The sequence below is a fragment of the Pseudophryne corroboree genome (assembly GCF_028390025.1).
Source record: "Pseudophryne corroboree isolate aPseCor3 chromosome 3 unlocalized genomic scaffold, aPseCor3.hap2 SUPER_3_unloc_14, whole genome shotgun sequence".
Taxonomy (NCBI): Eukaryota; Metazoa; Chordata; class Amphibia; order Anura; family Myobatrachidae; genus Pseudophryne; species Pseudophryne corroboree.
The window spans coordinates 1,689,442-1,704,743 of NW_026967502.1; the positions used below are offsets into that span (position 1 = coordinate 1,689,442).

General features: G+C 43.6%; 1 protein-coding gene across 1 annotated transcript in view; it reads right to left on the reverse strand.

The window, feature by feature from the left end:
• Positions 1–11,642: 11,642 nt before the first annotated feature.
• The window catches only part of LOC134983408 (oocyte zinc finger protein XlCOF22-like), a 33,177-nt gene continuing 29,517 nt past the window's right edge, over positions 11,643–15,302 (reverse strand). Inside the window, exon 5 of the mRNA XM_063949099.1 lies at positions 11,643–13,804. Within this exon, the coding sequence (XP_063805169.1) occupies positions 12,642–13,804 (1,163 nt within the window). The 3' untranslated portion in view covers positions 11,643–12,641. The remainder of the gene's footprint in view (positions 13,805–15,302) is intronic.

The window sequence follows — 15,302 nt, forward strand, 5'->3', positions numbered from 1 at the left end:
CCGGCTGTGTCACTAACGCTACATTATCCATATTACTGCTACACCATGTGACATACACATACAGAGTAGTTATATTCAGTACTAGCTGTGTCACTAACACTACATTATCCATATTACTGCTACACCATGTGACATACACATACAGAGCAGTTATACTCAGTACCGGCTGTGTCACTAACACTACATTATCCATATTACTGCTACGCCATGTGACATACACATACAGAGCAGTTATACTCAGTACCGGCTGTGTCACTAACACTACATTATCCATATTACTGCTACACCATGTGACCTACACATACAGAGCAGTTATACTCAGTACCGGCTGTGTCACTAACACTACATTATCCATATTACTGCTACACCATGTGACATACACATACAGAGCAGTTATACTCAGTACCGGCTGTGTCACTAACGCTACATTATCCATATTACTGCTACGCCATGTGACCTACACATACAGAGCAGTTATACTCAGTACCGGCTGTGTCACTAACGCTACATTATCCATATTACTGCTACGCCATGTGACATACACATACAGAGCAGTTATACTCAGTACCGGCTGTGTCACTAACGCTACATTTTCCATATTACTGCTACACCATGTGACATACACATACAGAGCAGTTATACTCAGTACCGGCTGTGTCACTAACACTACATTATCCATATTACTGCTACGCCATGTGACATACACATACAGAGCAGTTATATTCAGTACCGGCTGTGTCACTAAGGCTACATTATCCATATTACTGCTACGCCATGTGACCTACACATACAGAGCAGTTATACTCAGTACCGGCTGTGTCACTAACGCTACATTATCCATATTACTGCTACGCCATGTGACATACACATACAGAGCAGTTATACTCAGTACCGGCTGTGTCACTAACACTACATTATCCATATTACTGCTACAACATGTGACATACACATACAGAGCAGTTATACTCAGTACCGGCTGTGTCACTAACACTACATTATCCATATTACTGCTACGCCATGTGACACACACATACAGAGCAGTTATACTCAGTACCGGCTGTTTCACTAATGCTACATTATCCATATTACTGCTACGCCATGTGACATACTCATACAGAGCAGTTATACTCAGTACCGGCTGTGTCACTAACGCTACATTATCCATATTACAGCTACACCATGTGACATACACATACAGAGCAGTTATACTCAGTACCGGCTGTGTCACTAACACTACATTATCCATATTACTGCTACGCCATGTGATATACACATACAGAGCAGTTATACTCAATACCGGCTGTGTCACTAACACTACATTATCCATATTACTGCTACACCATGTGACATACACATACAGAGCAGTTATACTCAGTACCGGCTGTGTCACTAACGCTACATTATCCATATTACTGCTACGCCATGTGACCTACACATACAGAGCAGTTATACTCAGTACCGGCTGTGTCACTAACGCTACATTATCCATATTACTGCTACGCCATGTGACATACACATACAGAGCAGTTATACTCAGTACCGGCTGTGTCACTAACGCTTCATTTTCCATATTACTGCTACACCATGTGACATACACATACAGAGCAGTTATACTCAGTACCGGCTGTGTCACTAACACTACATTATCCATATTACTGCTACGCCATGTGACATACACATACAGAGCAGTTATACTCAGTACCGGCTGTGTCACTAAGGCTACATTATCCATATTACTGCTACGCCATGTGACCTACACATACAGAGCAGTTATACTCAGTACCGGCTGTGTCACTAACGCTACTTTATCCATATTACTGCTACGCCATGTGACATACACATACAGAGCAGTTATACTCAGTACCGGCTGTGTCACTAACACTACATTATCCATATTACTGCTACAACATGTGACATACACATACAGAGCAGTTATACTCAGTACCGGCTGTGTCACTAACACTACATTATCCATATTACTGCTACGCCATGTGACACACACATACAGAGCAGCTATACTCAGTACCGGCTGTGTCACTAACACTACATTATCCATATTACTGCTACACCATGTGACATACACATACAGAGCAGTTATACTCAGTACCCTCTATGTCACTAACGCTACATTATCCATATTACTGCTACACCATGTGACATACACATACAGAGCAGTTATACTCAATACCGGCTGTGTCACTAACGCTACATTATCCATATTACTGCTACACCATGTGACATACACATACAGATCAGTTATACTCAGTACCGGCTGTGTCACTAACGCTACATTATCCATATTACTGCTACACCATGTGACATACACATACAGAGCAGTTATACTCAGTACCGGCTGTGTCACTAATGCTACATTATCCATATTACTGCTACACCATGTGACATACACATACAGAGCAGATATACTCAGTACCGGCTGTGTCACTAACGCTACATTATCCATATTACTGCTACACCATGTGACATACACATACAGAGCAGTTATACTCAGTACCGGCTGTGTCACTAACATTACATTATCCATATTACTGATACACCATGTGACATACACATACACATACAGAGCAGTTATACTCAGTACCGGCTGTTTCACTAATGCTACATTATCCATATTACTGCTACGCCATGTGACATACACATACAGAGCAGTTATACTCAGTACCGGCTGTGTCACTAACGCTACATTATCCATATTACTGCTACACCATGTGACATACACATACAGAGCAGTTATACTCAGTATCGGCTGTGTCACTAACACTACATTATCCATATTACTGCTACAGCATGTGACCTACACATACAGAGCAGTTATACTCAGTACCGGCTGTGTCACTAACACTACATTATCCATATTACTGCTACACCATGTGACATACACATACAGAGCAGTTATACTCAGTACCGGCTGTGTCACTAACGCTACATTATCCATATTACTGCTACACCATGTGACATACACATACAGAGCAGTTATACTCAGTACCGGCTGTGTCACTAACACTACATTATCCATATTACTGCTACGCCATGTGACATACAGAGCAGTTATACTCAGTACCGGCTGTGTCACTAACACTACATTATACATATAACTGCTACACCATGTGACATACACATACAGAGCAGTAATACTCAGTACCGGCTGTGTCACTAACGCTACATTATCCATATTACTGCTACACCATGTGACATACACATACAGAGCAGTTATACTCAGTACCGGCTGTGTCACTAACGCTACATTATCCATATTACTGCTACACCATGTGACATACACATACAGAGCAGTTATACTCAGTACCGGCTGTGTCACTAACACTACATTATCCATATTACTGCTACACCATGTGACATACACTTACAGAGCAGTTATACTCAGTACCGGCTGTGTCACTAACACTACATTATCCATATTACTGCTACGCCATGTGACATACACATACAGAGCAGTTATACTCAGTACCAGCTGTGTCACTAAAGCTACATTATCCATATTACTGCTACGCCATGTGACATACACATACAGAGCAGTTATACTCAGTACCGGCTGTGTCACTAACACTACATTATCCATATTACTGCTACACCATGTGACATACACTTACAGAGCAGTTATACTCAGTACCGGCTGTGTCACTAACACTACATTATCCATATTACTGCTACACCATGTGACATAAACATACAGAGCAGTTATACTCAGTACCGGCTGTGTCACTAACACTACATTATCCATATTACTGCTACGCCATGTGACATACACATACAGAGCAGTTATACTCAATACCGGCTGTGTCACTAACACTACATTATCCATATTACTGCTACGCCATGTGACCTACACATACAGAGCAGTTATACTTAGTACCGGCTGTGTCACTAACGCTACATTATCCATAGTACTGCTACACCATGTGACATACACATACAGAGCAGTTATACTCAGTACCGGCTGTGTCACTAACACTACATTATCCATATTACTGCTACGCCATGTGACATACACATACAGAGCTGTTATACTCAGTACCGGCTGTGTCACTAACACTACATTATCCATATTACTGCTACGCCATGTGACCTACACATACAGAGCAGTTATACTCAGTACCGGCTGTGTCACTAACGCTACATTATCCATATTACTGCTACGCCATGTGACATACACATACAGAGCAGTTATACTCCGTACCGGCTGTGTCACTAATGCTACATTATCCATATTACTGCTACACCATGTGACATACACATACAGAGCAGTATACTCAGTACCGGCTGTGTCACTAACGCTACATTATCCATATTACTGCTACACCATATGACATACACATACAGAGCAGTTATACTCAGTACCGGCTGTGTCACTAACGCTACATTATCCATATTACTGCTACACCATGTGACATACACATACAGAGCCGTAATACTCAGTACCGGCTGTGTCACTAACACTACATTATCCATATTACTGCTACGCCATGTGACATACACATACAGAGCAGTTATACTCAGTACCGGCTGTGTCACTAACGCTTCATTTTCCATATTACTGCTACACCATGTGACATACACATACAGAGCAGTTATACTCAGTACCGGCTGTGTCACTAACACTACATTATCCATATTACTGCTACGCCATGTGACATACACATACAGAGCAGTTATACTCAGTACCGGCTGTGTCACTAAGGCTACATTATCCATATTACTGCTACGCCATGTCACCTACACATACAGAGCAGTTATACTCAGTACCGGCTGTGTCACTAACGCTACATTATCCATATTACTGCTACGCCATGTGACATACACATACAGAGCAGTTATACTCAGTACCGGCTGTGTCACTAACACTACATTATCCATATTACTGCTACAACATGTGACATACACATACAGAGCAGTTATACTCAGTACCGGCTGTGTCACTAACACTACATTATCCATATTACTGCTACGCCATGTGACACACACATACAGAGCAGCTATACTCAGTACCGGCTGTGTCACTAACACTACATTATCCATATTACTGCTACACCATGTGACATACACATACAGAGCAGTTATACTCAGTACCCTCTATGTCACTAACGCTACATTATCCATATTACTGCTACACCATGTGACATACACATACAGAGCAGTTATACTCAATACCGGCTGTGTCACTAACGCTACATTATCCATATTACTGCTACACCATGTGACATACACATACAGAGCAGTTATACTCAGTACCGGCTGTGTCACTAACGCTACATTATCCATATTACTGCTACACCATGTGACATACACATACAGAGCAGTTATACTCAGTACCGGCTGTGTCACTAATGCTACATTATCCATATTACTGCTACACCATGTGACATACACATACAGAGCAGATATACTCAGTACCGGCTGTGTCACTAACGCTACATTATCCATATTACTGCTACACCATGTGACATACACATACAGAGCAGTTATACTCAGTACCGGCTGTGTCACTAACATTACATTATCCATATTACTGATACACCATGTGACATACACATACAGAGCAGTTATACTCAGTACCGGCTGTTTCACTAATGCTACATTATCCATATTACTGCTACGCCATGTGACATACACATACAGAGCAGTTATACTCAGTACCGGCTGTGTCACTAGCGCTACATTATCCATATTACTGCTACACCATGTGACATACACATACAGAGCAGTTATACTCAGTATCGGCTGTGTCACTAACACTACATTATCCATATTACTGCTACACCATGTGACCTACACATACAGAGCAGTTATACTCAGTACCGGCTGTGTCACTAACACTACATTATCCATATTACTGCTACACCATGTGACATACACATACAGAGCAGTTATACTCAGTACCGGCTGTGTCACTAACACTACATTATCCATATTACTGCTACGCCATGTGACATACAGAGCAGTTATACTCAGTACCGGCTGTGTCACTAACACTACATTATACATATAACTGCTACACCATGTGACATACACATACAGAGCAGTAATACTCAGTACCGGCTGTGTCACTAACGCTACATTATCCATATTACTGCTACACCATGTGACATACACATACAGAGCAGTTATACTCAGTACCGGCTGTGTCACTAACGCTACATTATCCATATTACTGCTACACCATGTGACATACACATACAGAGCAGTTATACTCAGTACCGGCTGTGTCACTAACACTACATTATCCATATTACTGCTACACCATGTGACATACACTTACAGAGCAGTTATACTCAGTACCGGCTGTGTCACTAACACTACATTATCCATATTACTGCTACGCCATGCGACATACACATACAGAGCAGTTATACTCAGTACCAGCTGTGTCACTAAAGCTACATTATCCATATTACTGCTACGCCATGTGACATACACATACAGAGCAGTTATACTCAGTACCGGCTGTGTCACTAACACTACATTATCCATATTACTGCTACACCATGTGACATACACTTACAGAGCAGTTATACTCAGTACCGGCTGTGTCACTAACACTACATTATCCATATTACTGCTACACCATGTGACATAAACATACAGAGCAGTTATACTCAGTACCGGCTGTGTCACTAACACTACATTATCCATATTACTGCTACGCCATGTGACATACACATACAGAGCAGTTATACTCAGTACCGGCTGTGTCACTAACACTACATTATCCATATTACTGCTACGCCATGTGACCTACACATACAGAGCAGTTATACTTAGTACCGGCTGTGTCACTAACGCTACATTATCCATATTACTGCTACGCCATGTGACATACACATACAGAGCAGTTATACTCAGTACCGGCTGTGTCACTAACGCTACATTATCCATATTACTGCTACACCATGTGACATACACATACAGAGCAGTTATACTCAGTACCGGCTGTGTCACTAACACTACATTATCCATATTACTGCTACGCCATGTGACATACACATACAGAGCTGTTATACTCAGTACCGGCTGTGTCACTAACACTACATTATCCATATTACTGCTACGCCATGTGACCTACACATACAGAGCAGTTATACTCAGTACCGGCTGTGTCACTAACGCTACATTATCCATATTACTGCTACGCCATGTGACATACACATACAGAGCAGTTATACTCAGTACCGGCTGTGTCACTAATGCTACATTATCCATATTACTGCTACACCATGTGACATACACATACAGAGCAGTATACTCAGTACCGGCTGTGTCACTAACGCTACATTATCCATATTACTGCTACACCATATGACATACACATACAGAGCAGTTATACTCAGTACCGGCTGTGTCACTAACGCTACATTATCCATATTACTGCTACACCATGTGACATACACATACAGAGCCGTAATACTCAGTACCGGCTGTGTCACTAACGCTACATTATCCATATTACTGCTACACCATGTGACATACACATACAGAGCAGTTATACTCAGTACCGGCTGTGTCACTAACGCTACATTATCCATATTACTGCTACGCCATGTGACATACACATACAGAGCTGTTATACTCAGTACCGGCTGTGTCACTAACACTACATTATCCATATTACTGCTACACCATGCGACATACACTTACAGAGCAGTTATACTCAGTACCGGCTGTGTCACTAAAACTACATTATCCATATTACTGCTACACCATGTGACATAAACATACAGAGCAGTTATACTCAGTACCGGCTGTGTCACTAACACTACATTATCCATATTACTGCTATGCCATGTGACATACACATACAGAGCAGTTATACTCAGTACCGGCTGTGTCACTAACGCTACATTATCCATATTACTGCTACACCATATGACATACACATACAGAGCAGTTATACTCAGTACCGGCTGTGTCACTAACGCTACATTATCCATATTACTGCTACACCATGTGACATACACATACAGAGCCGTAATACTCAGTACCGGCTGTGTCACTAACGCTACATTATCCATATTACTGCTACACCATGTGACATACACATACAGAGCAGTTATACTCAGTACCGGCTGTGTCACTAACGCTACATTATCCATATTACTGCTACGCCATGTGACATACACATACAGAGCTGTTATACTCAGTACCGGCTGTGTCACTAACACTACATTATCCATATTACTGCTACACCATGCGACATACACTTACAGAGCAGTTATACTCAGTACCGGCTGTGTCACTAAAACTACATTATCCATATTACTGCTACACCATGTGACATAAACATACAGAGCAGTTATACTCAGTACCGGCTGTGTCACTAACACTACATTATCCATATTACTGCTACGCCATGTGACATACACATACAGAGCAGTTATACTCAGTACCGGCTGTGTCACTAACGCTACATTATCCATATTACTGCTACACCATATGACATACACATACAGAGCAGTTATACTCAGTACCGGCTGTGTCACTAACGCTACATTATCCATATTACTGCTACACCATGTGACATACACATACAGAGCCGTAATACTCAGTACCGGCTGTGTCACTAACGCTACATTATCCATATTACTGCTACACCATGTGACATACACATACAGAGCAGTTATACTCAGTACCGGCTGTGTCACTAACGCTACATTATCCATATTACTGCTACGCCATGTGACATACACATACACAGCAGTTATACTCAGTACCAGCTGTGTCACTAACACTACATTATCCATATTACTGCTACACCATGTGACATACACATACAGAGCAGTTATACTCAGTACCGGCTGTGTCACTAATGCTACATTATCCATATTACTGCTACGCCATGTGACATACACATACAGAGCAGTTATACTCAGTACCGGCTGTGTCACTAACGCTACATTATTCATATTACTGCTACACCTTGTGACATACACATACAGAGCAGTTATACCCAATTCCGGCTGTGTCACTAACGCTACATTACCCATATTACTGCTACACCATGTGACATACACAAGCAGTTATACTCAGTACCGGCTGTGTCACTAACGCTAAATTATCCATATTACTGCTACACCATGTGACATACACATACAGAGCAGTTATACTCAGTACCGGCTGTGTCACTAAAGGTCCGTACACACTTAACGATTAAATGAGCGACGTTGCTCATTTTCCCTCCCGAGCGACGTTGCTCATTTTATCGTTAAGTGTGTATGCCGCCAGCGACGAACGATGCGCGGCCCCGCGGGTCGGCAATGATCATCGCTGTCGGTAGGGCATGTATGAAGGATGTGGACTGTCGTCCACGACCTTCATGCTGGGCTGGCGGGGGCGTGACGTCACTGAGCGATATGAGCTGTCATATCGCTCAGTGTGCATAGTCGGCCGCCGGCCGTCCGTCCCGGGAGGGGGAAACATTAGACGATGTCGCTCACAGAGCGACATCGTCTAATGTGTATGGGCCTTAACACATTATCCATAATACTGCTACACCATGTGACATACACATACAGAGCAGATATACTCAGTACTGTAGCTGTAAAACAGGTTTTTTTCTGAGATCACAATCCCGTTATGAAAGGATCTCATAAATTTGATAAATAAAACCTGTGTTTAAATCCCTTTTATATTTCACTTGCTTATATCAATTATTGCTCTACCCATATACCCATACATAGGTAGTGCTGGAATATAAATTATTTTATATCTTTCATTAATTTTTTGTCTTTCCAGGCTTACAATCAATTGCCTTATGTCATGCCTATTGAAAAATCTATCTTAAATAAAAATAATGAAAGTTATGTTTTAATTTATTCATGAAACATAAAGAAAAAAAAAGAGTGCGCCACACATTAAGGCTTCTTTAGATATAAGCCCATGCGCGTTTTTTTCTAAACCCCCTAACCATTCATTGCAATTTGCTTAATGGCGCACCTCCAACCAGATTAGCTAATCTTTGGTATTATTTCGGATTATTTCCTCTATCGGTTGGTTCATACATAGAAGGATCATAAAACAATTATCATTTGGGCCTGTGCATAGTCCCTCAGACCTACGTCTTCCCTGGAAATACTTGTGGATGGAGCCCTTCATTCGCTTTGCCAGGATTCAAGGGTGGTCAATCTGTTGAAATCAGAGCACTACATTTTGGCCACCGTGCTCGATTCTAGGTTTAAAGCCTACGTTGTATCTCTCTTTCCGGACACAAGTCTGCAGAGGTGGAAAGAAAATTGTCAACTCAAGTGGAACGTGAACCGTCAACAGCTCCTCCTTTATTTTCTCCAGCAACTGGGGCTGCGAGGAAAAGGATAAGATTTCCGAGCCCACTCGCTGGACACAAAAGTAACAATACAAGTGACACATTAACAGGAAATTGTTTCTGTCATCATAGCGACAATTATCTGGAAATAATACACAGACACATAAAAAGACTTAACGGAAAACATTATTTCATATCTTTAATACACAGATTTCTCTATATTTTAAACATAAAAAATACCTTACTCTGCACAACAGCCTATGGGGGTCATTCAGACCCAGCCGCAATAGCGGCCCGCAGCAGTTTGCTGGAGGTGGCAAAATGCACATGCGCAGCGGCTGCGCGGACACACACATTGCAGCCGCATCCCTGAGGGGTAAACACAGGCGGGCCAGGACCATTTTCCAGGGGCTGCGTGATGTCACATCTGCGATCATCTCTGATTAACCCCCTATAAGCTTCCAGAGTGCACCTCATATCTCATCTTTTCCAAGTTACTACAAATGATATGAGATTGGTAGCAGCACTACTTTCAGGATTATTACACAGAACACACATAAAGGCTGACACAGCAAATAACAGTAACACATACAAGGGATTAATTAGAAATAAGGAAGCAGAATCATCATTAAGTCTAATTATCAACTGGTTCTGTGTGGGACCCTTACACCTCTTTACTACCTCCAGCAGCCCCTGACACTGTACTGCGGCCATCCGCCCTGTCTCCCCCGCTATTGCTACCGCCATCTTCCCCCACTACTGCCACCTGCCCTGTCTCCCCCCACTACTGCCACCCACCCTGTCTCCCCACTACTGCCACCTGCCCTGTCTCTCCCCACTACTGCTACCACCCTGTCTCCCCCCCACTACTGCCATCCGCCTTGTCTCCTAACCACTACTGCCACCACTCTGTCTCCCCCCACTGCCACCGCCCCATCTCTCCCCACTACTGCCACCCCCGTCTCCCCCCACTACTGCCACCCGCCCTGTCTCCCCCCACTACTGCCACCCGCCCTGTCTCCTAACCACTATTGCCACCACCCTGTCTTCCCCCCACTACTGCCATCCGCCCTGTCTCCTAACCACTACTGCCACCACCCTGTCTCCCCCCACTGCCACCGCCCCATCTCTCCCCACTACTGCCACCCCCGTCTCCCCCCACTACTGCCACCCGCCCTGTCTCCTAACCACTATTGCCACCACCCTGTCTCCCCCCCAGTACTGCCACCGCCCTGTCTCCCCCCACTTCTGCCACCACCCTGTCTCCCCAACTACTGCCACCACCCTGTCTCCCCCCCAGTACTGCCACCGCCCTGTCTCCCCCCACTTTTGCCACCATCCTGTCTCCCCCACTACTGCCACCACCCTGTCTCCCCGTCTGACACCTTAGCGCTGCTTGAGGACAAGATTCTCACAGACAGTGCCTCCGGCAGCCCCCACTGTAGCACTAGTGCCACCACCCTGTCTCCACCTCTGACATCTCAGCACTGCTTGGGGTTTCTTGATACTGCTGGTAACAGTCCTTCATCTGCAGATGGTAGTAACCGGGCAGTAAGGAGGCAGAAGCTGCTTCTGGTACCATGGACCCTGGTCATTTCGGGCTGGGAAAGTCAGTAAGATTATGTAATAGTCACCATCTTACAGGCAGCTGGTGAAGGGAGCAGAGAATGGGTGTTATGTGGCAGGAACGGGCTGGTTAGATAACAGCCTGGCTGCTGCATTCTGTAAAAGCTACAAGCGGTGCAATTCTATTGCTGGGAGATCCAGGTAGAGGACATTGCAGTAGTCTATGTGTGATGATACAAGTGAATGTATGACTGTAGGAAGATCTTCTGAGGGAAATAAGTGCTGGAGTCTGGCTATGTTCCTCAGATGAGGATCTGATTGTGGCTGATACCTGATGTCTAAGTGTCACTCCACCATCCAGGACACAAAGAGTCCGCCCATGATCAGCATTATGTAACCCTGAACCCCCAAGTGTAAGTCTGGCTGGTAGCAAAGCTGAGCTGTAGCCCTGCCCTTTGTTGGTGAGCTTCTATCATAAGGACATGTTTCACCAGGACTGAGTCACAGCCAACTGGCATCACCCACACCTGGAGCTCAGCTAGACAACCATTTAGGATTGGTACTGAGTTCTCAGTACCCAGAGCAAAAGACAGGTCATCTGCATAGCAGTGGTAGATGAGGGCAAGACATCTGATTATTTCACTCAGTGGTAACATGTATATTGCAAAAAGCATAGGAGATAGGATAAGAACCTTGAAGAACAACGCATGGCAATGATAAGTATACTCCAGAAGATTAAAATGGTTCCTCACCTGAGTGATGTCTATTGTGTGTAACAAGAGCTGATTTATTTCTCAGAGTATAGAAATGGCTTCTCACCTGTGTGACTTCTGTGATGTCTAACAAGATCTGATTTCTGTGTAAAACATTTCCCGCATTCAGAGCAAGAAAATGGCTTCTCACCTGTGTGACTTCTGTAATGTATAACAAGATGTGATTTACGTACAAAACATTTCCCACACTCAGAGCAAGAAAATGGCTTCTCACCTGTGTGATTTCGGTTATGTCTAACAAGAGCTGATTTGTGTGCAAAACATTTCCCACACTCAGAACATGGAAATGGCTTCTCACCTGTGTGAATTCGCTGATGTGTAATAAGATCTGATTTCTGTGTAAAACATTTTCCACACTCAGAACATGGAAATGGCTTCTCACCTGTGTGAGTTCGCTGATGTGTAATAAGATCTGATTTCTGTGTAAAACATTTCCCACACTCAGAACATGGAAATGGCTTCTCACCTGTGTGAGTTCGTTGATGTGCAATAAGATCTGATTTCTGTGTAAAACATTTCCCGCATTCAGAGCAAGAAAATGGCTTCTCACCTGTGTGACTTCTGTAATGTATAACAAAATGTGATTTACGTACAAAACATTTTCCACACTCAGAGCAAGAAAATGGCTTCTCACCTGTGAGATTTCTGTTATGTCTAACAAGAGCTGATTTGTGTGCAAAACATTTCCCACACTCAGAACATGGAAATGGCTTCTCACCTGTGTGACTTCTATGATGTGTAACAAGACGTGTTTTCCATGCAAAACATTTCCCACACTCAGAACATGGAAATGACCTCTCACCTGTGTGACTTCTCTGATGTATAACAAGATCTGATATGTATGTAAAACATTTCCCACACTCAGAACATATTATTGGCCTTTCACCTGCCTTACCTGTGTGTGGGTTAATAGGCTTTGTGTTCTGTGTAAAACATTTGGCATCTATAGAACACGGAAACACTGTATCTACTGTCAGAGCTGGAACAGATGCACCAATATCAGAGTGATCAGGAGAACATTTCCCAGGATCAGGGGGATCAGCTGATAGAGCTGGATGTATAATTGGGGTAATGGGGTTATCTCCTGGAGAATCCTGTCTACTGTCGTCATCTTTTATGTCACAATCCGGGGATAACATTAGATGTCCTTCTGAGATATTCCTGCTTGTGTGTCCATCTGCTGGAAATAAAATACATTATGGAAATGTGACATTTTCTGTAACAATATTAATCTTGTAAACAATAGGAGAAGACGACTCTCTGGGACACTTAATTGTAAATGTGTGTGTATAATAAAACATAACTTTTAATGAAGGCTTTATAATATTGTGTCTCAGACTATCATTGTGTCCACCCTCCTGAGAACACTCACAATAACAAATGTAATATTATAATAAGACTTAGAAATATCTCTCTCTTGTACTGGTAACTAACCATGAAGTATAAATGGAGATGTAGTCACTCGCCAAGTCCTATGTCAGCACCAATGTAAAACAATGGATGGGGAACATATCGTATGAATTGGAGATTCTCGATGAACAATAACATCAGTCATATGAGCTGATGGATCAGAGAAATGTCTCCTAACGTTACTCCTGGAAGCATTGGTAAGGTAGCATTCCTTTATGTGTGTGCTCATACGCTGGTAAGCCTGTACATGTGTTACTCACCCTTATATAAGGTATATTGCTACAGCAGAGTAGGTGTGAAACAAGGTATATTACCTGCAATACAACATATGATACCCTGTAATCATCATCATCATCATCTGCTAGGTTATAATCTACTTTATTTTACGTCCTAGAGGATGCTGGGGTCCATTTAGTACCATGGGGTATAGACGGGTCCTTTGGGAGCCACTGGCACTTTAAGAGTTTAATAGTATAGGCTGGCCCCTCCCTCTATGCCCCTCCTACCAGACTCAGTTTAGAAAATGTGCCCGGAGGAGCCGGTCACAGCTAGGGGAGCTCCTAGGAGTTTTCTTAGTTTTTTATTTTCTAGAGTTAGTTAGGTTACAGGAAGGCTGCTGGCAACAGAATCCCTGCTTCGTGGGACTTAGGGAGGGGGACGGAACCAACGTCTTGAAGAGTTAATGGTTCTCTACTCCACTGACAGGACACTGAGCTCCTGAGGGTGCTGATCACAAGCCCACGGGCGACTACTCACTCCCGCAGTACGGCTGCCACCCCCTAACAAAGCCAGAAGAAAGTGTTGAGTACAGCGTCGGTGACCCGGTTTGCGGGTCGCCGGCGGGTATGGCGGCACAAGGGTGGGAGCGCAGCTCTGACAGGCTGTGCTCCAGGAAGGCTCAGCAACACACAGTGTAGGCGCTTTGAGGGGCGTCCTGAGCCAGCACGGATAAACTCTACACTGGTCACGCAGCTAACAGGGGCTAATCCTCCTGTTATCACTAAAATCCTCAGGCCAGTATAAACAATTAGTGCGGGAAGCCGCGCGCCATTACAAGGGGCGGGGCTTCCTCTCAGAGTGGATCCAGCACTCACCAGCGCCATTTTCTCTCTGCAGATCATAGGAACTAGGACACTGACAGGGAGCGCTGCCCTCCCTATTAAGGTCAGTCAGTCAGCGCCAGGCTTTTATCATAATAACTGTCTACAGGGGCGCTGTGTGGCTGGCTCCTTATACTCTATGACTCTCTGAAGGTACTCTGGGGG